Genomic DNA, 24880 nt, shown 5'->3' on the forward strand with positions numbered 1-24880 from the left:
CAAGTCTCTACATGAAACCACAACTTGTTGTTTTTACACTTTAATTTTTTTACATATTAATCAAACAAGATTTTACATGCTAAATTGTGAGTTAGATGTGTTGGTAGGTGGACATATATTCACTGATCTAAACTGAATATTCTTATTTCCAAACTTTCCTTTAAAATATAAGCTTTAACATTACTTGTGACCTGAATAACTGCAGCAGTGATTAACTGGACTCAGAACTGAACTCAGGGTGGTTTCTGGTTACCACACAGAACTACAGTAAAGGTTGAGAACATGTGTTTCTGGTTTGCATACAAACGTTTTAAGGCTGAAATGGGTCCTTGGTTTACACTTTATGTCCTACTCCAAAAAGAATCCTCTAATTTGTCCACAAGTATCTGTGATCAAGATCTCCATTTGTTTACAGAGATTATGTAATGCAGTTGAGTATGCATGCAGTTCATAAGAAGTATGATTCACTTCTCCCTCTGAGAGGTGACCCCCATATGCCTTCCTCACCTCCCCCCAGCTGACACCAGATGTTACGCTACAAGAGCACAGAAATTGGCCACAGCCCATCTCTGAGATAAGCACCCCCCCACACACACACACATGTGCGCACACCCGGCCAGCCTCAAATATGCCCACACACACACACACTAACACAGCAACCACACACAATCCCTTGAGGCGCTTTGTCTCATCCCTCACACAGCCCATGACGGAGGCCAAAACCAACAAAATGGACTGTGCACGCACACACACACAGGATACAGAACTGAGGGGGGATGTAGAGTGTGATATGGTGAACAATGGGGTCTGACGGACTCCCTTAAATGAGTTTGACTGAAATGTGGAAAACAACGCTGGTTTGTGGTTCAAGGCAACAGAGTCTTTGTGCAGCTGTCAGTCAGTAACAACTTTATCAATTATAGGCTCATTTTATCAGGTCGACCACAGATAAAATTAGCACTTGATGAAATATCAGAGTCTTCTATCTCTTGATATTATTTTTCCTCTAAAAGAGTAACTGTATAAAATCTCTTATTGCTCACACAGTATGTTACTATAAATTAATGATGCTGCAAATAATCGTCTGCAAAGAAATGATTCATGAAACCAGTTTGGTACCATTCATTGGTTATTGGGATATGTTTCATATGGGTTAACTCGTCTGAAAGGCAACCTTATCATCACGGGTCGCACTGATGAAAGATATTATTTGCAAAGAGCTTAATATGAATATTGACTTATGGCGGGACACTAAAACAATAACACACCTTTTCTATTTGCATTATAAATGACTGCTGAGATCAAGACTAGACCTGCAGGTATTTATGAAAGCATATAGAGGTCATATTTGCAGATGGAGGCATACATACATGTGCACACACTCACAGAGGTCCCCATGGACCAACAGAACCCTCACACACAATCACACAGTAACACACACACACACACACATTCCACAGCAGTTTCCTCACAGGAGTGGAAAGAAACCGAACCCTGGTCCTTAAAAGAAAACAAATGGAGGTTCTGCCAAGCCCATGGCTGAACTGTAAAGGAAAACTCCCTCCTACCCTCTCCACTTCCCTCCTCCCAGCCAGGCCCGCCCCAGGTCCAGCACTATATCAAGAGCCTGCCTCCTTCTGTCAAGCTCCACAGTCCTGCTACAGTCTACAGCTGTATAACGGTCCTCTCTCCTTGTGTTCTCTCTCGACCAGCAGACAGTCAGTCATCATGTTAGGCCACAACATCAGGCAGAGCTACAGCTACAGAACAAGTGCTGCACCCCAGAAGGCTCACAGTGTGTCAGGACTCAGCTTTAGAGGAGGCCCACGCATCTCATCTACCAACATCCGCACTGTCTCCTCTGGGTATGGAGGTGGCTTGGGAAGCAGCATGGCAGGCAGCATGGGTATGGGCGGTGGGTTCGACCTGTCCAGCGCCCTGGATCAGAGCGCTGTGCACCTGAACGAGAAGGCCACCATGCAGAACCTGAATGACCGTCTGGCCTCCTACCTGGACAAGGTCCGCTCCTTGGAGGCGGCCAACGCCAAGCTGGAGATGCAGATCAGAGAGTACTACGAGCAGAAGGGGCCTGCAGCTGAGAGGGACTACAGCAACTACTGGGCCATTATCAATGACCTGAAGGACAAGGTATAGTTTGCACCAGCCTCGACTGGTTAAACACCACCCAAGTCAAATGTTTGCTGTGCTGTTAATGATTATCAAGGGAGGGTTTTAAAGTGTTACAGACATCACAGGCACAACTAAAGTCTGCATGATCTCTTGTGCTCCTGAATCATTGGTCTTTTGATGGATAAGTAATTATGTATGATTTGTAAAAGCTCAAAATAAAGAAGAAAAATTTGTTCAGTGTGTAGAAGAATACTGTGCATGGCAGTGTGACTCAGTGTTGCAGCTGTGAGACTTCATCTATGATGCTTCTGATGCAGCTGAGAGGCACTGCATGGGAAGTTAACTGATATATCAGTGTGTAATTCTGGCAGCAGAGCAAGCAAGTTTACGCAACAGCACAATCGAGACTTTTGCCTTCTGACCCACCCCACATGTTCCTCTTCTTTCAAGATTGCCGCCGCCACCATCGGCAACGCCAACATCCTGCTCCAGATTGATAACTCCAAGCTGGCTGCTGATGACTTCAAAACCAAGTAAGCATGAATCTTCATTTTTCTGTGGACCTATCTCCATCGTGTTAATGTCAAACAAGAAGGCTTAGGGGTGACACCTGCCTCACCTCTGTGTTCTCTACTCTCTGAACTAATTAGATTTGACCATGAGCTGATGATGCGCCAGTCAGTTGAGGCTGACATTGCCAACCTGCGCCGTCTGCTGGACCAGACCACCCTGACGAAGGCCGACCTGGAGATGCAGATCGAGGGCCTGCAGGATGAGCTGGCCTACCTCAAGAAGAATCACGCAGAGGTGAGTGATGCACATCCTCTCGCTACAATGCTCACCTCCTGTTTGAAACTCTGCAAACAGATCTTAATTCTGCTTTCCTTCCCCCCATGGTTGTTCAGGAGCTGGCAGCACTGCGCTCTCAGCTCACCGGCACAGTCAACGTGGAGGTGGATGCCGCACCCCAGCAAGACCTCAACAAAGTCCTGGAGGAGATCCGCTCCCAGTACGAAGCCATCACTGACAAACATCGTCGTGAGCAGGAGGGCTGGTTTAATGAGAAGGTGAAAATACTTTTCCATAAACTATCATATCCCACATGTTGCAAATGACTGGGTTTACTCCCTAAAGAGCCTAACCTGTAATTAAACATAATCTTCTGTGAAACTAAGACAAGTGATCAACAAGACTTCTCCTTCATCACAACTGTGCCTTTGTTTCTTGCTCTAGTCGGCAGCTCTGTCCAAGGAGGTAGCAGTCAGCACAGAGACAATCCAGACGTCCAAGACAGAGATCGGTGACCTTCGGCGCACACTGCAGGGCCTGGAGATTGAGCTACAGTCTCAGCTCAGCATGGTGAGGAAAAAAAAACACCCAAAACATCTGTTCACATCTCACTGATCTTGCCTTATATGAGCAAAATCCCCAGATTAGTGTCTTGTCGGGGGAAATGGAGAAACAGACAGTGATAGAGGGGGAAAGAGCAGAAGGGAGGGGAACCGAGAGAGGCTTTATTGAAAGAACGAAGGGAGGGAGAGAAAGATAAGAGTGATGGGGGCTGACGAGAAGGGAGGGAAGGGCTCCTGCTGGGGGAAACATTTCACAGACATCTGCTCAAACTCTGGAAGACATAAAAGAGCTCGAGAAGAGCTGAAGGAATGTTAAACTAGATGACCCAAAAAGTCATGCTCTCTTGGATTATCTGTGCCCAGCTGGCGTAAATCATTCGACACTCCCTGCAAGAGCACCATTTTGCTCCTGTGTAACAGTGGAGAAGCTGCTAAAAGACACATTCAAACCCCAATGCATGCACCTCTGCTAATTATTACCCCATAAAGTAAGGAGATCATACTAAACAAATACAGACATGCTTTTGTGTCTCTCTGACATATATAATCCAGGGCGTGGTTGGTGGTTACACACTATAGATGTGTCACAAAAGATTTACTGCAGTAAACTGGTTTGCAAGTATGAACAACAGACTATATGTGCCTCAATTCTTGTGCATGAATTCAGCTCCTTTTCTCTTCTAATCTCTCACAGAAAGGAGCTCTGGAAAACACATTGGCAGAAACAGAAGCACGTTACAGCGCCATGCTCGCCGGCTTCCAGAACACAATCAACATGCTTGAAGCCGAATTAGCCAATGTGCGCGCGAGCATCGAGCAACAGGGCCAGGATTACAAGATGCTGCTCGACATCAAGACCAGGCTGGAGCAGGAGATTGCAACCTACAGGAGCCTGCTGGAAACAGAGGAGTCCAGGTAGATGCAGGAGCATGGAGCGATAAGACCAAAGTATGCACTCATTTACTGAAGAAAATCATGCCTGTTTCACTCACTGTTTTCCTTTTCTCTTCCCTCTCCCTCATTCTAGACCTATTGGCACAGGTAAGTGTCTGTTTTAACAAGACATTACATAATAACAGTACAGTCAGTGTAATACAAGCTTGGAGCACTGCCATCATGATTTTTTCCTTCTCTTTTTTTACAGGGGGCTCAAAAACCACAGTCACAACCACCACTGTGCGCAGCTCCAGCTAGGAGGTCCAACTGGCAGGACAAGCTGTTCTCAGACACACACACCCACACACAAACACTCCAACTAATAAAAGCTGTTACACGAGATGAGTGAAACCGTACTGAAAAAAGATATGCTGAAAGTGAAGCCCGTGTTAAAGTTTACAACATTTGCATTTTGGAAGAAGTCATTGTGTGTGTGTGTGTGTGACCTGTCTGACAAATAAATCTGCTGGTGACTACAAGTTGTGTTGTTTCGTGACTTTACTGGCCTTTCAGAAAAAGTCTAAATCTTTTGCAATAACATGGCTCTGTTTATGCAGTCGTCATGGCAACTGCATGACATTATGGGAGACGGGAGGTGGGAGGTGGAGTTGCGGAAATCTGTGTTACGTAACAGGGCTGTTGTCAGGAAAGGGTGAACAATGGTTAACAGCTCCACTGTGGAAAGCTTTAGGCTGGAGAGAAAAGCTGTGTTGAACTTGATGCTCTGAGAGCTCAAACAAGAAAACTTGAAGAAAAGTGCAAGTTTTGTGACCAAACAAAGTGAATGACCTGGGGCTTTGCCCAGAGAGGTTTTTTTTAAACAAGACACACCCAAATGGTTGACTAATCTTTGCCCTGGAGGCTTTCAACACACATGAAGTCTGTCTAACTCCTGTCACCTAGTAACAAGAACACACACGGCTCAGGACAGAAATACTGAGTGGGAACGCAAACACTGACTAAGTGAACAAAGACAGTCACTGTGGAAACAGGTGTTATCAGTAACTGCACTTTGGCCTCATTTATCAACCATGATTGATGGCAAATGACCAGTAAGCTGTTGTGATAAAGTATCGTGAAGGGCGCGGCTCCTCAGACGATGGTGACTTAACGTTTTTTAACTTAATGTTTTGTGTGAAGGAGAGGCAGGAAATTATATTTGTGTGCTGTGTGTGTGTGTGTGTGTGTGTGAGAGAGGCAGACAGGGATTGAAAGTAGCATTTGAGCCTTTGCACTTGGTTCAGGTCAGCAGTTACAGTCTCTAAAATTACAGTGAAATCCTGCGAAGAGTTCATAATTCTCAAATGATGGTGTAATGTTGGTTTTGGAGAGGAGAGAGATTATAGAGAGGATCAAATTGCAAAATCCAACCCCCTCTGAGGAGCTTCACTCACCCATATTTGGACCCATTTTGTTGCACATCAGCGTCTCCTCCACACTGTTATAATGATAGCTGATGACAAAGCCCTTCCAGTTATGCTTGTAATTTGACATGAAAATCTAAAGTAGAGGTCATAAAAAAGATGTCTGCACCGACATCAGACCATTTTTCAGTGTTAAACGCAGCGGGCCCGTCAAGAGCAAACTGTGCAAAGCAATAACTGAACATCTGTTTACGAGCAAACTAATGCCAAACCTTATGAGTTCTTTGATGGTGTCACTCTCTAACATTTAAGATGTATTTGGATATTATGCTTTATTTTAAAAAGTCATTTCCTATGTTTAAAATGTGCCATAATTATTTCAGTTCTTTCTGTAGGAGATACAGTGCAAATGCTAAAGTTCTCCTAAAATGCACAGCAATCTTCATAGTGATAGTCCAAATCCATAGTAAACTGAAAGACAGTTTTTGAATACAGATTATATAACATGCATCAGAAAATGTAGACATCTGATGTTGCCTATGATTGTATCATAATGAACAGATTATGATGGCAATCTTGTCTTGTTTGTTTCAATGGAAGCATAATGCATTCACTTAGGAAAAAAATTCTGCTCTGTTTTTTTCTGAATTATTATCTCAGAATTCTGAGAAAAGTCAAAAACAAGGGCAATTTTTCTTCTATGAAAACTTTTATCATAGTTCTGAGATAATAGGCTAATCTTATTTTTTAAGTGAATGCACTGCACTGCTGTATGACTCAGATGATTCAGGGTTCAATAATGAACTACATGGCGGATAGCTGCGGCACCAGGTTGAGTGAGGTACACCAGACATCCCTCGTCTTCACAATGCTTTCCAGTTCCTTCTGGGGGATCCTGATACATTCCCAATCCAGATAAGATATATAATCCCTCCAGCGTGTTCTGTGTCTATCTACCAGTTGGATGTACCCAGAAAACCTCTAATGGGAGACACCCAGGAGTCATCCTGATCAGATGCCGAAACCACCTCAAGTGGCCCCTTTCGATGAGAAGGAACAGCGGCTCTACTCCAATGTCTGAGCTCCTCATTTTATCTCTACAGCTGAGACCAGCTGTCCTGTGGAAAAATGAGAATTTTAAAAAAAGTTTGACATTTTGGGAAATTTACACTTCTTTGCCTATTTGCTGAGTGTTAGATGAAAAGATTAAAACCACTCTCAAGTCTGTACACTAAATATGAAGCTAGCACAAGGAGATGTTGTTGGAAACGCAAATAAGTGCTAGCTGGCTTGGTAAAAAGGTGAAAAAAATCATTGTGTTAAAATGACAATCTATGGGCAAGAAATAGTGCTGCACATAACCCCCTGTAAACTGACAGTAACAGACGTACAATGGAGGAGTTACTACCTTTTAATCATCTCAGTTGAGTGGTGCAGGGATGACTTTATTTGTAGGCTGATGTGGAAGTCAGTGTTGTCCTGGTTCCACTGACAAACAGCCTATGGGATTTTTTAAATTAGATTTTCGATTATTGCAGAAAATAAGCTCTGTGGCAAACAAGTGTTGATGATACTTACATGTTTTGCAATATAATCTCCACAAACAAACACCAATTTTAGGATTTTTGAAGCATAGATGCAAACACCAGAAAAAAGCATAAAACCGAGTCCAGGAAATTGATTCTGTTCTGTAGTCTCATTTAGCCACTTGTCAGCAACTTTTTTTAAGGCACATACAAGCTTCAAAGCTCACAGTGGGCTATTTACTGGCATATTTTATGTCGTAAAACAAAATGTGAAAGTCTCTTAAGCTTGTGTTAACCACAGACCTTAAATCAGACATCTAGCCAAAAACACATTAGAAAAAAAACATTGACTTCAAGACGAGGAAACCGGGAGCGCTAAAATGCTAACTCATGTCTGGGTTGTAGGAGTCATTCCTGAACCAATCTATTGTCTCCAATGCTAATTTTGGAGGAATTCTCGAGTTTGTGGTGGATTTCAAAAGCATCAGGACTTCATTGCCGCCTCCGTCCTTAGTGGAAATGATTTTTTTTACTGTCTGTTTTATGAATGAATGCTGCACCACCACCTTGCCCAAATACCTGGCAGCAGGAGCACTTGAGGGATTCGCATCAATTTGTAGTAGAGCCTCTGGGTGTAATCGGGAGCTGTCATCATTAAGGAATAAGCTGTGAGGAAATTTGGGTAAATGATGGGTTTAATAGATACTGAGGTCAGCGGAAGACACGACAAGAAAGCAAGAAGCCGACACTGAGTGGTAATTAAATTATTATTTACAACATTAACTGCCAGACTGCGTGCATGTGGCTGCACAAAGGAATATGATAGAGGCGGTGCCAAGTTGCCAACAGTCATTTCTGTATTTTATTCCTGTCATGGCTGCCCGCCATCCAAGGTTAGCCTGAGGGTAGCAGAGAGTAAGATCTGAGAGGAAGATGTTTCTCATTTGATGTCATGAAATACTTGGCATATAGAGAATCTAATTCAGTTCAGTTAATGAGAAGTTCAGCATACTTTGGATTCTTTGTTTTCTGCTTTCTATTGAAGCTTTTGAAGCAACAGGGACTTTCCCACAATGTGCGTAACCTTTCCTTGTCCTACAGCTAACCCTAGTCTGCAAGTTGTAGTACTTTTTTTTACTTTTCAACTCTAAATATGAAGCTACCAGCGGCCGGTTTTAGCTTCGCACAAGGACTGGAGACAGAGGTGGTTGTTGTTGCACTTTCCTGTCTTTGTGCTAAGCTGAGCTAACCGGCTGCTGGCGGTAGCTTCATATTTAGCCTACAGTAGAAACACTGAAGTCTCTGCAAGAAAGTGAATCATTCATCTTCATCTTCTAACCGCTTCATCCTCTTGAGGGTCACGGGGGGGCTGGAGCCTATCCCAGCTGACATCGGGCGAAAGGCAGGGTACACCCTGGACAGGTCGCCAGACTATCGCAGGGCTGACACATAGAGACAAACAACCATTCACGCTCACATTCACCTACGGACAATTTAGAGTTATCAATTAACCTAGTCCCCAATCTGCATGTCTTTGGACTGTGGGAGGAAGCCGGAGTGCCCGGAGAGAGCCCACTCTGACACAGGGAGAACATGCAAACTCCGCACAGAAGGGCTCCCACGCCCAGGATCGAACCGGCAACCCTCTTGCTGTGAGGCGAGAGTGCTAACCACCACACCACCGTGCCACCCAAAGTGAATCGTATTTCCCAAAATGTTGAACTATTTCTTTACAGAGTTAAATACTGAACTGAAGAATGTTAACACTCCAATCAGAAAAGTTCACTCGAATGCAGGCCTGCTGTATTTCACCGTGTACTTTAACTAAATCATATTAAGCATTCATATCAGTGAAATGTTTGGTTAAGTATTAGTCATGCTGGCAACAGTTAAACCGGAGGCTGACGTCCATATCAGCAGGAATGTTGATGTCTCAGGGTCAAAAAGTCCATTAAGGGGCTGCGGAGAGAGGGAACATTCTTCACTTGACTGGCGGACTCTATTCTGGAGCAGTGTTAGGTTTGACACACAAGCTGAGAGGAATGCCTAACGTCTTTGCTAAAGGTCTCAGACGCCGTATGGCATCAGACCTTACTGTGAAAGTTTTCAAACTGTGCCCGAGCTGCAGCGAGGCGTAGGAACAGTTGAGAGGTGGAGAGTGGAACAAGACCAAATACATTTCAGGGGCTTTCAGGCCCTGCCAAGCATGAGATAGATGTGATTTTTTTTTATCCATTTGCATGGCTCTGAGTTTAGTCCTCCTGTCAGTCCATTTCAAGCATTAAAACACAGATACAATAAATAATGTCTCCTAGTTTAATAAGAAAGCACGTGGCTCTGATTGTAGGATGGCTGAAAGGTGGGAGTGCAACAGGTAGGGCTGGTCTGAGTAACCACACCCTACATACAAGATCCTGAAGAAGAGGTCGGACCTACCTGGGCAGGGCTCACAGTGATTACAACAGCTTAGTAGCCTTCTATATACAATGTATGCTACCATGAGTTAAACCGTGAGTTTATACAAAGAATAGGTTTGATCCTGTTGCATTTTTCTGCAGTGACTGTATAAGTGACCACATCCACTTCGAAAACTTCCCATGTGCTGGGTGGAGGTGTGCTGGACCAAATCCCAGCATGCGCTGGGTGGAGAACCCCAAACCTAGATATGTTTAAAGAAGCACATTGTGTGGAGATTCCTGTTAAGATACACAAAAACTCAGAGAGCAACGACCCAGTGAAAGAGCTACTGATCAAAACCACTCAGAGGCAGAGTGAGGCATATTTTCCCCACAAAACTGCTACTGACTGTAAACACCTACTGTAGGATGACTCTGATTTTCCAGATCCTGTAAGCTTGTGTGAATGTTCCTGAAAGACTCACAATAAACTTCAACAAAGGTGCATTCATTGCAGCAGCCATAAAAACGCAGTAGTAATATAAACTTGATGCTCTGTGTGGACAACTTAATAACCAGCAACAAACCAACAGCAAACTCAGCAACAAGTGAGATGTTTCAGTCAATAAATGTAACCAGAGCAACTACAAATTACATATGAATAAATAATAATAAAAGACAGAAATTAAAAGTGTGGATGCATATTGGCACTGAACGATAAGCAAACAGCATTTTGAGATTTAGGTCATTTAAGCCACAGACTGAACTGGGCAACTCCCTTTTCTCATAGTTAATGCACTACTGCCACCAAGTGCTGGTTTCCTGTGCCTCCTCATCTTACTGACCCCAGACCCCTGTCATCACATCTCACAGGTGCTTTATTCTATCAATCCATTTGTTCCTAATGACTTTATGTCATTGTTTATTTGTTTCTGTTTTAATTATTCATTCATTCATTTTCCGTAACCACTTATCCTGTTGGGGGTTGCGGGGGGGCTGGAGCCTATCCCAGCTGACATTGGGCGAGAGGCAGGGTACACCCTGGACAGGCCACCAGACTATCACAGGGTCTGTTTTAATTAGTGTTTTTTAAAAGTACCAATATACTGGGATCCAGTATTATTGAGGTCATGTTTGCCATGTGTCCCCAGGGAGGATGACTCAGCCAGCCATTCTGAAGGAGACAGGCACAGATTACCTAATGTGCAATGTCAATGATCCTAAATGACAGTACTTCATTCCCAGCATGAGGATTACGAATGAATGTGTCACATAGTCAATAAGACAGAATAATTTGCTGCACCTTGTCAGAGCCAAAACCACACAGCTGTTTATCATGTCTCAGAATATGCTGGCACATTCCAAAATGAACATCATAAATCAAGAGATTCACTGTCTCAATACGCTGGAGTTTATTGAGACTTTGCTGAGATCTCTCATGTTTGATGGAAAAATCCAGTAAGGATGTTTTTAGACACTTTACAGACAGCTGCATTTAAAAATATAGCTATTTATTTGCATTTGAAAATATTGTGTTTGTAGCAAAAAAGGTTGAATCAGCTGTGGAGTTTTGTGTTAAGTTTAAGAACCAGGCCTTACAAAAATATTAAACTCAAGTGAGACAGGGCTGACTGCTAGCAGGGGCACCAATGATGGTAGACTACTCAACTCAACAAGAGTAAACAAGTGAGTAACTCTGACATTAGCTGACCCTAAGAGGCAGAAAACCTCCTCAGGTCCAGAAGTATTCACTGACTACAGGGACTATCTGTGCTGAGTATGTAATGGTGTCAAATTGCAGCCCGGGGGCACTTTGAAGAGCAAGCTTTGCAAATCAATTCTGTGATCATGTTCATGCTGCGAAGTGTTTCTGTCTTTTTTCCCATGACAATACTGCCATCTAGAGGGCAGGAGCAGTAATGGACTGTTTTCAGTGAAGAAACTCCCATTAACATCACAGCATGACATGGCTGTGTTGACCAATAAACCTTCAGAAGCTGCACAATAGACATTAGACTAACCAGATGTTGTAGACAGTTTGCTTCATGTTGTGTTTCCAATTTTTGGTTAGAGCTCACAAATATATTTTGTTATGTATAGACTTTGTTCATTAACCAATATGTTCTGTATTCTTTAATTTTATACAGTATGAGGGAAAGCAGTTTTTCACCACTTTCCAAAAGTGGATGTTTTATCTGCTTGTGACTAAGAAAGGGAAGAAGTCCTATTCATTGTTCCTGTTTAACAATGAATCCGTTATTCAGATTCACATCTCACCCAGATTCAGATTCACATTCAGATTTTTTGTATGATTCACAACATACAAAAAACACACTGTGTTAGTTTCAGTACCTTGGTAGAAAGCTGGATAAGGTTTTACTCTGCAGGTTACATTTCCTCCCATTGCAGGATTATCACTAAATGAAGCCATTACACTGATCGTAAGACCATTCTTAAACAGTAGTTTGAGCTACATTCCCCACCAACACACTGACTACACAAACATTTTGTTGTCTAAATTACAGCCATGATTAAAGGAACTCTTCATGATATTCGGAGCATCAATATAGCAGCAAACCACTGTTAGCTATGTAAAGATATAGTGGAGTAATGATGCCCTGAGCTGAAAGTGATATCATGACGGCAGCGGCAAAGAAGCGTAGCGCCCACCCTTCTGTGCCCCCCAATGTTAACACCATTACTTCTATCAGCACTGTTGCTGATATTAGCACTTACCACACTGTTGGCATCATAAGCTGCTAGCCATCTCCATGTTGAGAGCTGTGTGCAGACAACCTTTGATACACAGATATGCTCTGACTCTCTCACACAGAGCTCCTTTAAAAGGGACTGTCAGAAAGTCAGAGCGAATCAGTTGTCTGGACACAGATCTCAGCATGGAGGTGGCTGAGCTGGCTTGCAGCTAACAGTGCTAACTCCATAAACAAGACTAAACAAAGGCAACAGTGCTAACTGTGTTAACCAGAGGAGAACCAGTTGTTGGGGTGCTAGGCTTCTACGATGACGCCATCCCCAAACACAGTGCAAAGGGCAGGGATGAGCTAATCAGTGGGATACTCATTCACTAACGTGCACACAGTTGGATCAGCTTACCAAAACAAACCACGGTAGAACTTGTCAACTGTTAATTCATTGCCAACTACATTGATAATCAATTAATCGGCTTGAGTAGTAACAAAAAAAAGTCAAAATTCTGAGATTCCAGATTCTTAAATGTGAAAAGTTTCTGGTTTCTTTACTCCTCTGACAGTAAACTGTATATAATTGGGTTGTGGACAAAACCAGACATTTGAGGACGTCATGTTAGGCTTTGGGAAACGAGTATCAAGTAATCAAGAAAATAATCACCAGATTAATTGACAATAAAAATAATTGTTAGTTGCAGCCTTAAACTACAGATAAACTCAGATTACAACATACACAGAGGAAGTGTAACTTCATTCTCTGCTCAGTACACCATCACTCCAATATATCAGTACATAGTTGTTAGCACCATTACTAATGCTCTGAATGTTGCATATGCATTATACTTGCAATTAAATAAAAAACACACTATTTATTCCCTTTGTTCAGTTTGTTACACATGCAAATAACAATAATTAATATAAAAACAGCTGACTTCTGACAAGTTTAAGATATAGGTCAAGGTCCTCTAATGACCTTTGAACAGTTTAAAACCAAACCTTAAACAGAAAATTTCCCCTATTTTGTGCCTTTAAAAACTGCAACTGCACTTGAATCATAAAAGACGCATTGAGTCATTTATTATCACTTTAATTTTTATAGGGGAACCACAAGTACTTTAAAAGAAGGTTATACAGCGCTGTACATTTGGGAGCAGTACTGACAGACTTGATAGTCTTATCGTCTCCCGTTAAATACTATTCATTTAAATGTTCTATATTATTATAATGATACAGTGATACAATAAAAGCTTGTGTAACTGGTCCTGCAGCTTTTCTGATATGTCGATATCATTTTTGTTGGGACTGTTGTTTCCTTGTCATTTTTTTTTCCAAAAAAGGAAAATAAAAGTTATGATCAAAAACCATACGACAGGCAGAAACTGCCAGGCTGTAATCCTGTATGACTCCCAATTCACTCACACAATAGAGAGAAAGAGAGACAGAGAAAGGGAGAAGGAAAAAAGGAGATACAATTTTCATGTTCTGAAGGCTGGTCCGTGATGGAAATGGGCATCAGTTCATAGTGAGGCGCAGAGAAGCACAAGATATATCTTTGCACTTTCTGCAGCCTCGACTCTGACTCTGCCTGTCCATCAACCTGCTCCAAGGCTCATTTCCATAGCTGTGTGCTCAGAGTCTGGCCTGATCCAGTGGCGGCCCATCCACCCATAGCTGACGGAGGTTGGCCGAAGGCCATCTGGCCACCTGCGCCGTTCAGAGTCAACCCTGACATCTGTTGATTCACCTGAGGAAGTTGAAGAGATCCGTATGAACGCTAAAGCACAACAATGTGGACTGAAATCTATAATATCTAACTTCCCCATGACACTAGTCTGTATTCTCTGTAGTCTCACTAGGAAATATGGAAGTGAAAGTATGCTTCTGAAAAAAACTGCAGTCAAAAGTTGAACTCAAACAAAGTTCCCCCTCCATCACCTCCTCATTTCACGTCACCCTTTACTGGCTTGCATTGGTGTCTCGTTTCTGCCCTCTAGAGGTCATGAATAGACTACTGCAGTTCTACAGACTATCCTCTATGGTGGCCCTGAGAGCTCAACATACTGCAAATTGAGAAAACACATGGAAACAAAAACAAAAGCAAATGAAGAAACTTCTTCACCAACTTCACAACACATGCAGTATTTAGAAATCATCTTCATTAACTTGACGACACAAGAAAAATCAACTTGACATTAATGTGCAGCATTTAGAACAAGTGCTGCGAGAGGTATCCAGTTTCCATGGGGCACCAAAAAGTGATGTGTGTCTGGACTCTGTAGCGCACAGCAATTGTTGCTGTTTGTGGATTATGAAGTTATAATGTCAGTGGTCTTGGAAAAAATCCAAACATTTTAACATTGTGAATGCAGGATTCAGATGTTACTGCAAATATCTGCTGTTAACCTAGCATCAAACTTTTACTTATTATTATGATATGTGTGCTATGATATGTGAGTCACGTGATCACAATGACACATAACCAACTTCAATAACTTCATAAGCATCCAACCATGGCAACAAGCATGTCCCAGCCATGTGCATCACTTTTTAGGATCCCCTAGTGACACTTTCTGTTGTGTATTGCAATGCTGTGCATGTGTCGTCTTACTGTTTTTTTTTTGTGTCATCAAGTTGATGAGGATGTTTTGTAAATGCTGCACAAGTTGTTAAATTGGGGAATTTTCTTCATTTGCTTGTGTTGTGTCTTATTTGCATGCGTATTTGTTAATTTGCAGTGTGCTGAGCTTTCAGTGCCACTATAATCTACACCCCCATTATTTATCATGCAATAATCCTTAGAGGGTACCGTTTTTGCAATTAATGTAAACAAATCATCATGCTTAACTCTGTTATACTTGTAGAAAAATAATACAACACCTGCTAACTAAATTTTCAGAGACAAAAATGTTTTTCAAAGAAGTAATATTTATCTTTAGTTTCCTGGTGCAGTTTCATCATCAAACACTCTGAGTATCTCATCCATTTCTTTTGTGCATTGTAGAGTAAGAGCATCTTTTAACAGCACACTCAAAATTATGTTTTTCATTTTATGTGATCTGGCTGTTTAGAGAGTACTTCATTTTGGGGCACAGCTCCTGTTTTAAAGTCTTGCTTGTGCTGCCATCTGGAGGCTGCTGGATGCTCTGTCCACACCCTGTACAGTAACACACTTCACAACATACTGTTGTGCAATGCATCATCACAGCTGGGTGAAACTAATCACACCTGACAAACACTTGAACACAACCTTACAAAACAAAATTTAGTGTGAAGTTGCATTTTAAATAACATCTTAAAACGCAAGCAATAGAGCTTTGATGTCTCTCCATACCTGACCCATGTTCCACTGAGCCTGCTGCCCAGGCTGGATGGCGTACATGCCCTGAGCAGGCATCATGCCCGCAGGCAACGCACCGCCCTGTGGTCCCATCATCCTCGGTGCCATGCCCATCACACCAGTGGCTGGAGCATTCCCCATGAAGCCATTAGGCATTGTCATCCCAACCATCATGCCCGGACTGGGTCCCATCATGGCTGCCCCGCTCTGAGCCATCATGGCACCCATGACGGTTGTAGGCGGCATGGCTGTGCCCATGCCAGGGAAGGCCTGATAACCACCAGTGGCCTGGACAGGAAACTGCATTTGTGAGGGGCCCATGAACATGCCAGCTGAGGAGGGAAGAAGACAGAAACAGAGGGAAGACTGTTATGCACACAAATACAGTGTTTCCCACAGGTGTGAAATATACCTGCTGGCACGAAAATGGTCTACTACATGTAACAAACAAGTGTGTGTGACCGTTGACACAATACTTTGATGTGCTTTGATGTGGGGGTAAAAATCAGGGGAACTAAAACTCCAGGAGAACAGCAGGGAGAGAGGCAGGAAAATCAAAAGGTGTGGCAAGCATGGGACGTAACATTTCTATCATAGCCTAAATAACACATCCTTTCCATCATTTATTATAGATAATAAGTGTGTTTTCTTGCCAGATTTGCTCACAGCTCACTGAGAAAATAGACAAGACCATTAGACCAACTATCACGCAGCTCACGTGCCAGAGACATACCAAGAGTGTTTCCACCTAGGTTACCTAAATCTGAACCAACCATGAAGGTGGGGCACTACAGGAAGCATGTTTAACAGGAGGGAAACACTACTCGACAGGGGAAGAGACAGAAGAGAGATGTTAAAAAAACCCCTGTGTGGTGCGAAAATGCGTGGTGGCCAAACATACTTTGGCGGCTGTTAATATACTGGCTTAACCAGGTAAAGTCCATGTGTGGGAAACTCTGAAATATGACTTTCAAACAAGTATTCAAATGTGTGAAGCGTGAGACGTTTGGTTGTGTTTGTTTAAAGAGCCTGTTGATCAGGATGAGATGTTAGGAAAGCTCTGTGGGACTGTGTTGGGACATACACGCAGGTTTCTACTTGCTCCTTGTGGATTCAGGTTAACACATCCGCAGATTTTAGCATTAGCTTTGTGAGGAAAATGTTACTCATGTCTGGGGGTTTCCGAAGTCTGAGGCCTTCACAAAATTAAGATAACTACTACTGTAGCATTACAACAAGACAATTATTACATGTTATAAATAACAAAAATAATATGTTAAAAATAATAAGACATTACAATACAAAAAGAGTGACTCTGGACATTTCACATTATTTCACAATGCCTGCGTCCTCACCAGCGGGGGCCTGTTGGGACATGCTGTTGGTTCCATACAGGGACAGGATGGAGTCCTTGGACAGGGGCTTCTTGGCATTGTCTTCAGTTTTAGTGGTGCTACTGCTGTCGCTGAACAAGTCCAGGTCTCCCTGCCCTGACCCTGAGCTGGCTCCGCCTACAGCTGCTGTTGGAGCTTGTGTCGGAATGCTGGCCGCATTACTGGAGCTCACCTGACGGGAGAAAAAGGTTTTGAACACTAGGTTATAAGTATAGAATAACAGTGATTCACTTGTTTAAAATACACCTAAAACATCAGCAGCTCAAATTCTTTACAGTTATTAAAAACAAAACAATCCTAGTACAATGGCTGATCTATGGTTCACTCCCTGGGTGCTGTCCTGACAGAACAGGTTTCGAATTAACAAATAATCATCATCAACAAACATTCTGTAATTAAATTAAATTACACTTAATTAAAGTTTATGACCTGGGTGCCTTAGTGGCAAACAGCCATCAGCTGCTGTTTGCCAAATTTGACAGGATGGTTTCCATATTTTATGCGTTTATAAATGAAGTGATAATGGCCTGTTCTGCATAATAATACCACATATTTCAATTGTGGCATGTTGGTAGAAGGCTTGGGCTGTAACTGTTTTTTCATACCTACATAGTTTCCTGACATTTCACTGGAGTACACAGTATATGGTGGTATGTGCTAAAAAACAACAAGAATGGAATGATGAATAGACAGAAAATAAAAGCTCTTCTTGCTGGAGGACCTTATGACACTTGTTGCCGCGGTGGATGCCGACACATCAGTGGGCTGAACAGAGACGATGTGTTGAATTAAATCATGTGGCTAATAAACTGCTTTTGTAGTTGGTAGAAGTTACTTGGGGCAATACTCCCAAACACGGGTGTAGGCATTTTTTTTTTTTACTAGTCCTGTAACGTTATTCCCACCACTTGTAGCTGCCATCTGTCTAAGCTCTGCTGCCTGTTCCACCTGTAGAGACTGACCTCTGGTGGCGCATGCTGTGCATAACATCGCCTCAGTACAACATCTCTATCAGTTTAATAGAAAAAGGAGCATCTGTGTTTTTGATGGTACTAAAGATCAAACCTTCAGGATTTCTAAATACCCTGTAATACCTCGATACTGCCCAAGCCTAGCTGGTGGGCTGGTAAATGCCCTAGACCGAACATCAAGTTATTTCCCCAGTACTACCTGTGCCGTGACAAAGCAATAACAATATCTAGAGTAAATATTGTACACACCACAAACTTGTTTTACGGCTTCCATCTCTGGGTTTATGTCGGTCGGACAAAGCAAACATCACCATGAGTTTTTAAGATCTTGATGATGGGCATTCATCACCATTTTCACACTGAATGATTCATCAAAATAATACTGAATGAAACGTAATGAATATATTCATCGATGGCAGCCCTATTTAAATGTTTAGCCAAATGATTTCCTCATTAGCTGCGTTCATTTTTCTGTCTGCTTCTCTTTCACCGTCTCTCAGTAATGGTGTTGCTGTCTTGTGGGCTATTGATGTTCCTAGTTATCATTTGACTTTTTATTTTCTGCTGCACACTTAATTTCAGTTCTACAACTAGACAACCATTACTGTCAAGCCCTCCTGAGCAGCATTCAGAAATTAGTACTAAACCCGGACAGGGGAATTCTTCCTGGGTTTTACCTGAGAAAACTGAACCGCGGATGAGGACGCGGGGAGGGGGTTGGACACCATGGGGCCGAATATATCCAGGTCATTGTTGTTCTGGTTTGTGCTCGTGCTACCATTGTTAGTTGATGCAGCTGCCGGTACATCTGTGACAGAAAGGTGAAAAAACTGGTTTTACAGGTGGAAATGAAGCTTTCACAGTTGAGAGAAAAAAACACTGTAAGGCTATCCAAACAGAACACAGCACAACTCTCTGATGACTTCCCAATAATATTCCACCTGAATTCACAGAGAACTTATGAAAGACCATAAATAAAATCCTAATAAAATCTGTAATTGCTGTGAAAAGTGGTGCAACACAAACTCATGCTCGTGTTTGCTGATGTGAGAATTTGTGTTGTCTGTATTTATGTAATTGCAATACCCTCCTGCAGCTGCAGAACTGCCTGCACAGTAAGCATAACGGTTAGCACAATAAAAAATTAATCAGCTTATCCTCATTAGCTCACTGGCCACAAAACTAAAATAACAGTAAACATGCCATCCAAATAAAGCAATGCCCCTCCAGGCCAATCAGTAGCATAAATATGTCATCTTACAATAAACTGTAATCGAAATTATTGTAATTAATTATTCCTCAGTATCCAGATTCAGTCACTAATGTCGGAGCTGTCTCATTGAAAAGATAGATGAACAAGTACACACGTGAACAGACAAAATATAACTTCTACTTCTACTCCACCATTGGATCATGAGAAACGAGACATTTTAGGCTCTGTTTACAGATATTTTTCTAAACTGATACTGTCCCCTACATTTTGGCCTCTGGTCCACACACAGACAGAGGGTTTTAGTTTTGGGAAACAATGATGTCATCTCCTTAACATGTGTACATCACTTGTTTCTTTGTGTCAGCATGTGCCAGAAACAACAACAACAACAGCGGTCTACCAGTTTGATTATGTTTTGTCAGCACTGCTTGGTCTAATGACTACTTTACACTTAAACTTAGTAATGCTGCACTACTTCACGGATGAATGGAGCTGTCTGCTGCACCCAGTGTTATCTGGTCCACCAGAAATGACAGTTTTGGACCAGGCCCAGTTGAACCAGCAGATGGTGGGACAATTTCGAGAGTGGGATTGTTGTCAACAAGGAGTGGAAGTAAAACTTTTGCATGTCCAGATCATCACTCATGTCGTTGACTGAGTTCCTCAGTCCTTATATTAACAGGGAATCAGTGGTGGTTTGGAAAAAGGTAGCGTTAGCTTGCGCACTTTGCTGTCTTTGCAATAAGAGGAGAGTGCTGACGACAGCTAAGGCCGGCAAGCTTTAAGGGCATTTCTGTGTTTTGTAAAAAAGGTTGTGTTTTTTTCAAACAAAGGGGGAAAATAATGTTTTAAAAAATATCTGTTTATGTGTAGACAGGGCCTTAATCAGAAGCACTATACATCCACACAGAAATATCCACTTAACTGCCATTAAGTGATTAAGCAATGGACACATGAGGAAAACCTTTTCCATATGGTTGGCAGACGTGTGACATGAGCAGCTGTGACCAGTTGCATCCTTTTTTGTGTAAAATTGTCAGCCAGTTCACTGCATATTATTATACGGTTTGTCTCTTGTAATATTTAAGACTGTTCCTCCAAAGACAAAGGTCCAAATGTGGATGTAAAAAAACAAGAAGTTACTAGTCAGCTGCAAACCTCAGTGACTGAGTCAGCAGCTTTAGCACTTCCTCTGACTAACTTACAAAAAAGCGTTGCAGATGTTCACTGGTAATTTATTGTAGAGCAGCAGGAGAATTTTGTAGTTTGCACTGACAGCAACTTAAAAGAACAACAGACTTTCATTATAGTTCTGATACAGACAGCAACGCAGATCGGAGATTGGTTAGTCTGCAGAAACGTACAGTCACAGTGACTCGTGTTACACAGCTGCTAGAAACTTACTGAAAGAGGAACACAGTGAGTCTTTAAAAGAAAGCACTTTCTCCAAAGCCCACAGCTTGATTGTTGCACATCAAGCCAACAAGTTTACAGTGACACAAGATTAAGACAGAGACAGTCATGGTTTGGCCCTGCACCGTATGGCACCAAAACGTCTTAGTCCAGTGCAGACGCACTAAAGAACATGCCACAGCATACACATAGCACCAAGCAAGAGTTACAAGCAACCTGTGCTCATCATATCTACAGTAAAAATAAATAAATACTAAACATCAGTGTGAATATCAGTATTCTGAAATTACACAGCACCAAGCCCATTAAACGTTCAAACTCCAGGCTCAATGAGTTTATAGCCATCCGATCACTTATTAGATCTCCACAACTGGCAATAAAAAGATAGCAATTACAAGCTGAAGCCTTATTTAGCCCGATTCCATAAATATCTCAGACAGCACATTCATGAGGCACATTTCAGACGATTTTCAGTTTCCAGTAACACAAGACCTGCAGAGATACTCACCAAGGCCTAGAAGGTTCACAGAGGGCTCTGAAGTCTTAGCGGGGCTGATTTTGGGAACCGGCCTGGGCTCTTCACTCTTTAAAACAACGCATGAGTACAATAAGTAGGGTAAAATCCATACAGCACAAAAACAATGCTGAGGAGCAGGCCGTGTTTTAACAGCTCTACTCATGAAGGAATGTGTGTGAGATACTCACCTTGGTGTAGGATGACACCTTGCTTCCTCTGTCTGGCTCCCTCTCTTTCTTAGCATCCTTTGGCTGAAAAACAAAACAAGGACTCAAAATGAACGACAGAAAAACTAATGCCAGCTTCAACTACTAGTGTAAAAATGTGCACACTGCCTTTGAAAGCATTTAAATAAGAGCTACACGTTGTTTTAAAACTGATACATACACTGCTCCCATTGGTCACATTCTTACTGTAGTATTTCTTCTTCTCATATTTATCCCTGATGAAGAATTCCACAGCTCTTAGGTCAAAGTTAAGAGAACAACAGGCAGAAAACAAGCCATGAAATGACACACTTTAGTATAAACAGTATGGTTTGTTGAAGTTCTTTCGAGCGTGTCTGCTGACAGTGAAGGATACTGGTCTGTTTGAGGTCTTCTGAAGCTTTCTGGAAGGTTGGCCTCATAAAGCTGCCTGGCCTTGGTGTTACCCATATCCTGTATACTCTGAAACAAGAAAGGATGGAGGGGTAAACAGAAAACTGAGGCATGCTGAAATATGTCAAGGGACACTCTACTGAATTTAAATGACAATTAGTTAGTACAATTAGTACGACTCAGCCTGTGAAAACAGTGGTATAATGTCGCCTGTGGTGCAAGTGGAGCTTTTCTCACATATGAGAAAAAAACCCTTAAGAGATTAATCTTTTAATACCAAGCCTGTGCAACACAATAATGCACCATATGTATTTAACTTTTTTAGGCACATTTGAATTAAACAATGCCAGGTCCTATATATTGGAGCTTTCCAAAAAGTGTTTTCCAGTTGAGATGATGACTTGAATGTTCACGTTAACAGTAATTTGCAAGTTAAAAACTGTTTATTATGGTAATTTCAAAATGACATGAAGGAGGCATGCTCACAAACCCTATCAATTTGCATTATGGGAAGTGTAGCAGCCAGTATGTTTGAAACCTGACCCACACCAGGGAACAGGACTGAGTATTAAAAAATTACAATTCCAGCACCAATACCTGTAAGCGATGACAATACCAACTGAATGCTTCTTATGATACCTTTATATCTACTTTATTCAATACCCATCATGTGAATAGAAGTATTCACTTGCTTAATATGCCACCAGATGGGATGACGGTGGCTTAGCGGTTAGAGCAGGTGCCCCATATATAAAGGCTCAGTCCTAGCTGCCGCGGCTCGGGTTCGATTCCAACCTGCAGCCCTTTGCTGCATGTCGTTCCCTTTATCTCCCCCCTTCACGCTAAAGCTGTCCTATCCATTAAAGGCAAAAATGCCCAAAAATAAATCTTAAAATGCCGCCAGACGCCTCAGTTGTGTAGTATAGCCATATTCCCGAATGTTTTGGTGACATCCTGAACTGCCAACACTGACAAATACACTGTGCTCAGCTTCACCACATCACTAGTCTCGCTCACCAGACCTTTCTCAAGAAAAGAAAGGTCTGGCTGGGCCGACTCTCACTTTAAGATTGGAGAAAAAAACGCCCCGGCTGCTTGTATTTCTTTCAACCAATCACAATCGTACTGGGCGGTGCCACAGCAACGGTGCGCTTGCAAAAATATTGCCAGGGGGAAACAGGTTTTGGTGTAACATGCCCACAAAAAATATCGCCTACAGGACGCGAACCATGGCAGAAAAATGGCTACATCCCCGCAAGATCAAACACTGCAAAATTTAGTAAAGGACGTGTTGAAAATGGTTGAAAACTGCTACACAACCGGAGGTGGTAGGGCGGGACTTCAGCGAGTGGCTCGTTCCGCCCAATGAGAGGCTGATCTATGCAGCGAACTTCCGCCCACTCAGACTACCACATCACAGACTGCAGGGGTGGTAGCTGCTACAGTAGGGGGGCAATCACTCCTTGAATTAAGTAGAATAACACTTACAATGATTGGCTGCGAGCTAAAATATAGGACAATAACCATTTTTTTCTAGATCTGGGTACAAATGGATCAAATGCAGGTATCGTTTGACTGGAGAAGTTCCGCTGTTACTTGGTACTGGAATATTTCTGGTCAACACCTTTAAGGGTATCAAGTATCAACATCCTGCTCTATTACAGACTAAAAGTTAGGATCTCTCACCCTCTGCTGAACAGAAGTTGCCAATTTTGTTTGTGTCTCTTGCAAGTTGCCAATTTTATTGAGGCGAGGTGCTAAATCATTAAGAGTAATGGAACTATGCTGTATTATGACAAGTCTAAGACACTGAAATGGAAAGGCTGGGTGTCAGTGAAGGACAGATATGCCCATGTAAAAGGATGCTGAAATCAACCGTCTTATGTCCCATACAACAGAAGAATTGCAATAATGTCTCACCAAAATTACTTAACCTGATTTAGTGTTAGGGTGATAAAGGACATCCTCTCACATCAGAGTACCTAAGGAACAAAACAGTACCTGGATTTGTTCTGAGGTCCATTGGTCCAGGTTGACTGATTTGACTCTGGATATGTGTACTCCCAGATTCCTGTGGATGCCAGCACACCGGATACAGATAAATACTCCCAGATTCCAGGATGCCCATCTTGGACCTGATGAAGCAAAAAAAACCAAAAACAAAACAAGGCTGTTATTGGAATACAGAAGGATGTCTGACATTACATGTTAACATGTACGATCTTGTAGTGTCTTTAAGTGCCAAAAGCAAGCTCTGCATTCTTAACCATTGACCTAACATGAAAATATGAGTCGAGTTCCTGCCACAGTTTGTTGAACACTTGCAAAACCCGACAGGAGAGGTGGAGGCGGCGGTGAGGGAGAGGCAGTGTGGGGAGCTTATGCAGATTTACAGAAGTTAGCTTGCTAGTTAGCCACTTAGTTTAGCTTAAGGGGAAGAGGTGTCAGCTGACTAGCCTGAACCAGTTATACACACTAGCGAGTTAGCTTACCAATGCTAACCAGCGCATATGCTACATTGTTAGTTAGCGTTAGCGGCTGAGTCTGAATGAAAGTGTTGACTTTGAGTAGTGGAATTAGAAATATTTTCGACAGAGTGAGTGTCGCACCTTTCGCCTCGCAGTCGGCGCAGTACTTGTTGTCTTCCTCTCTCAGCATTTTGGACAGGATGGCCTGGTGCTGCTCGTTGAGTTTCTGGGCCTTCTCTCTCTCCGAGCGGGTCGCCATTGTTGCGGCTTCACTTGTACTTCCTTAATAAAAACAGAGCTCTACTTCAATCAGTCGACAATCGAGAGAAATTTCTGATAAAAGACCATAATAAGAGTGATAGACGCCTCCGACTGAGATATGAAAACACCCGGAACCGGAATCCCCTCTCCGCCCACAGGAATTCTAACGCTGACGCGGCGGATGCAGCCGATTGGACGACAGCTCTGACGTCACCTGACGCAAACGTTTCTTATGAATTAAGTTTTACATTTTCATAAGAAATTCGTTATCTGCACTAAAACTTCACGCACCGGC

At 42.4% G+C, this 24880-nt stretch overlaps 2 protein-coding genes across 2 annotated transcripts; one reads left to right on the forward strand and one right to left on the reverse strand.

Annotated features, from left to right (window-relative positions):
- Window positions 1–1636: 1636 nt before the first annotated feature.
- Window positions 1637–4897, forward strand: LOC117255598 (keratin, type I cytoskeletal 19). The gene is made up of 8 exons (XM_033624682.2): window positions 1637–2148; window positions 2581–2663; window positions 2781–2937; window positions 3036–3197; window positions 3364–3489; window positions 4177–4397; window positions 4510–4523; window positions 4627–4897. The coding sequence occupies exons 1-8, from the start codon at window positions 1729–1731 to the stop codon at window positions 4674–4676; spliced, it is 1233 nt and encodes a 410-aa protein (XP_033480573.1). The 5' UTR covers window positions 1637–1728; the 3' UTR covers window positions 4677–4897.
- Window positions 4898–13483: 8586 nt separating this feature from the next.
- Window positions 13484–24748, reverse strand: LOC117254664 (stromal membrane-associated protein 1-like). Its single transcript, XM_033623035.2, has 10 exons — window positions 24466–24748; window positions 23858–23991; window positions 21840–21925; window positions 21645–21720; window positions 21446–21508; window positions 21249–21324; window positions 18792–18922; window positions 17105–17315; window positions 15744–16081; window positions 13484–14156 (listed from the first exon to the last, which is right to left on the reverse strand). The coding sequence occupies exons 1-10, from the start codon at window positions 24581–24583 to the stop codon at window positions 14022–14024; spliced, it is 1368 nt and encodes a 455-aa protein (XP_033478926.1). The 5' UTR covers window positions 24584–24748; the 3' UTR covers window positions 13484–14021.
- Between the last annotated feature and the right edge of the window lie 132 nt (window positions 24749–24880).

Source organism: Epinephelus lanceolatus, chromosome 3, assembly GCF_041903045.1.
Source record: "Epinephelus lanceolatus isolate andai-2023 chromosome 3, ASM4190304v1, whole genome shotgun sequence".
Lineage (NCBI taxonomy): Eukaryota > Metazoa > Chordata > Actinopteri > Perciformes > Serranidae > Epinephelus > Epinephelus lanceolatus.

Coding starts and splice junctions, on each gene's coding strand:
- LOC117255598 (XM_033624682.2), top strand. CDS start 1,729: ATGTTAGGCCACAACATCAGGCAGAGCTACAGCTACAGAACAAGTGCT. Junction 2,938..3,035: donor TCAAGAAGAATCACGCAGAG/GTGAGTGATGCA, acceptor ATGGTTGTTCAG/GAGCTGGCAGCACTGCGCTC. Junction 3,198..3,363: donor AGGGCTGGTTTAATGAGAAG/GTGAAAATACTT, acceptor TTCTTGCTCTAG/TCGGCAGCTCTGTCCAAGGA.
- LOC117254664 (XM_033623035.2), bottom strand. CDS start 24,583: ATGGCGACCCGCTCGGAGAGAGAGAAGGCCCAGAAACTCAACGAGCAG. Junction 23,992..24,465: donor CGCCGACTGCGAGGCGAAAG/GTGCGACACTCA, acceptor TTGCTTCATCAG/GTCCAAGATGGGCATCCTGG. Junction 14,157..15,743: donor CTCAGTGGAACATGGGTCAG/GTATGGAGAGAC, acceptor CAACTTCCTCAG/GTGAATCAACAGATGTCAGG.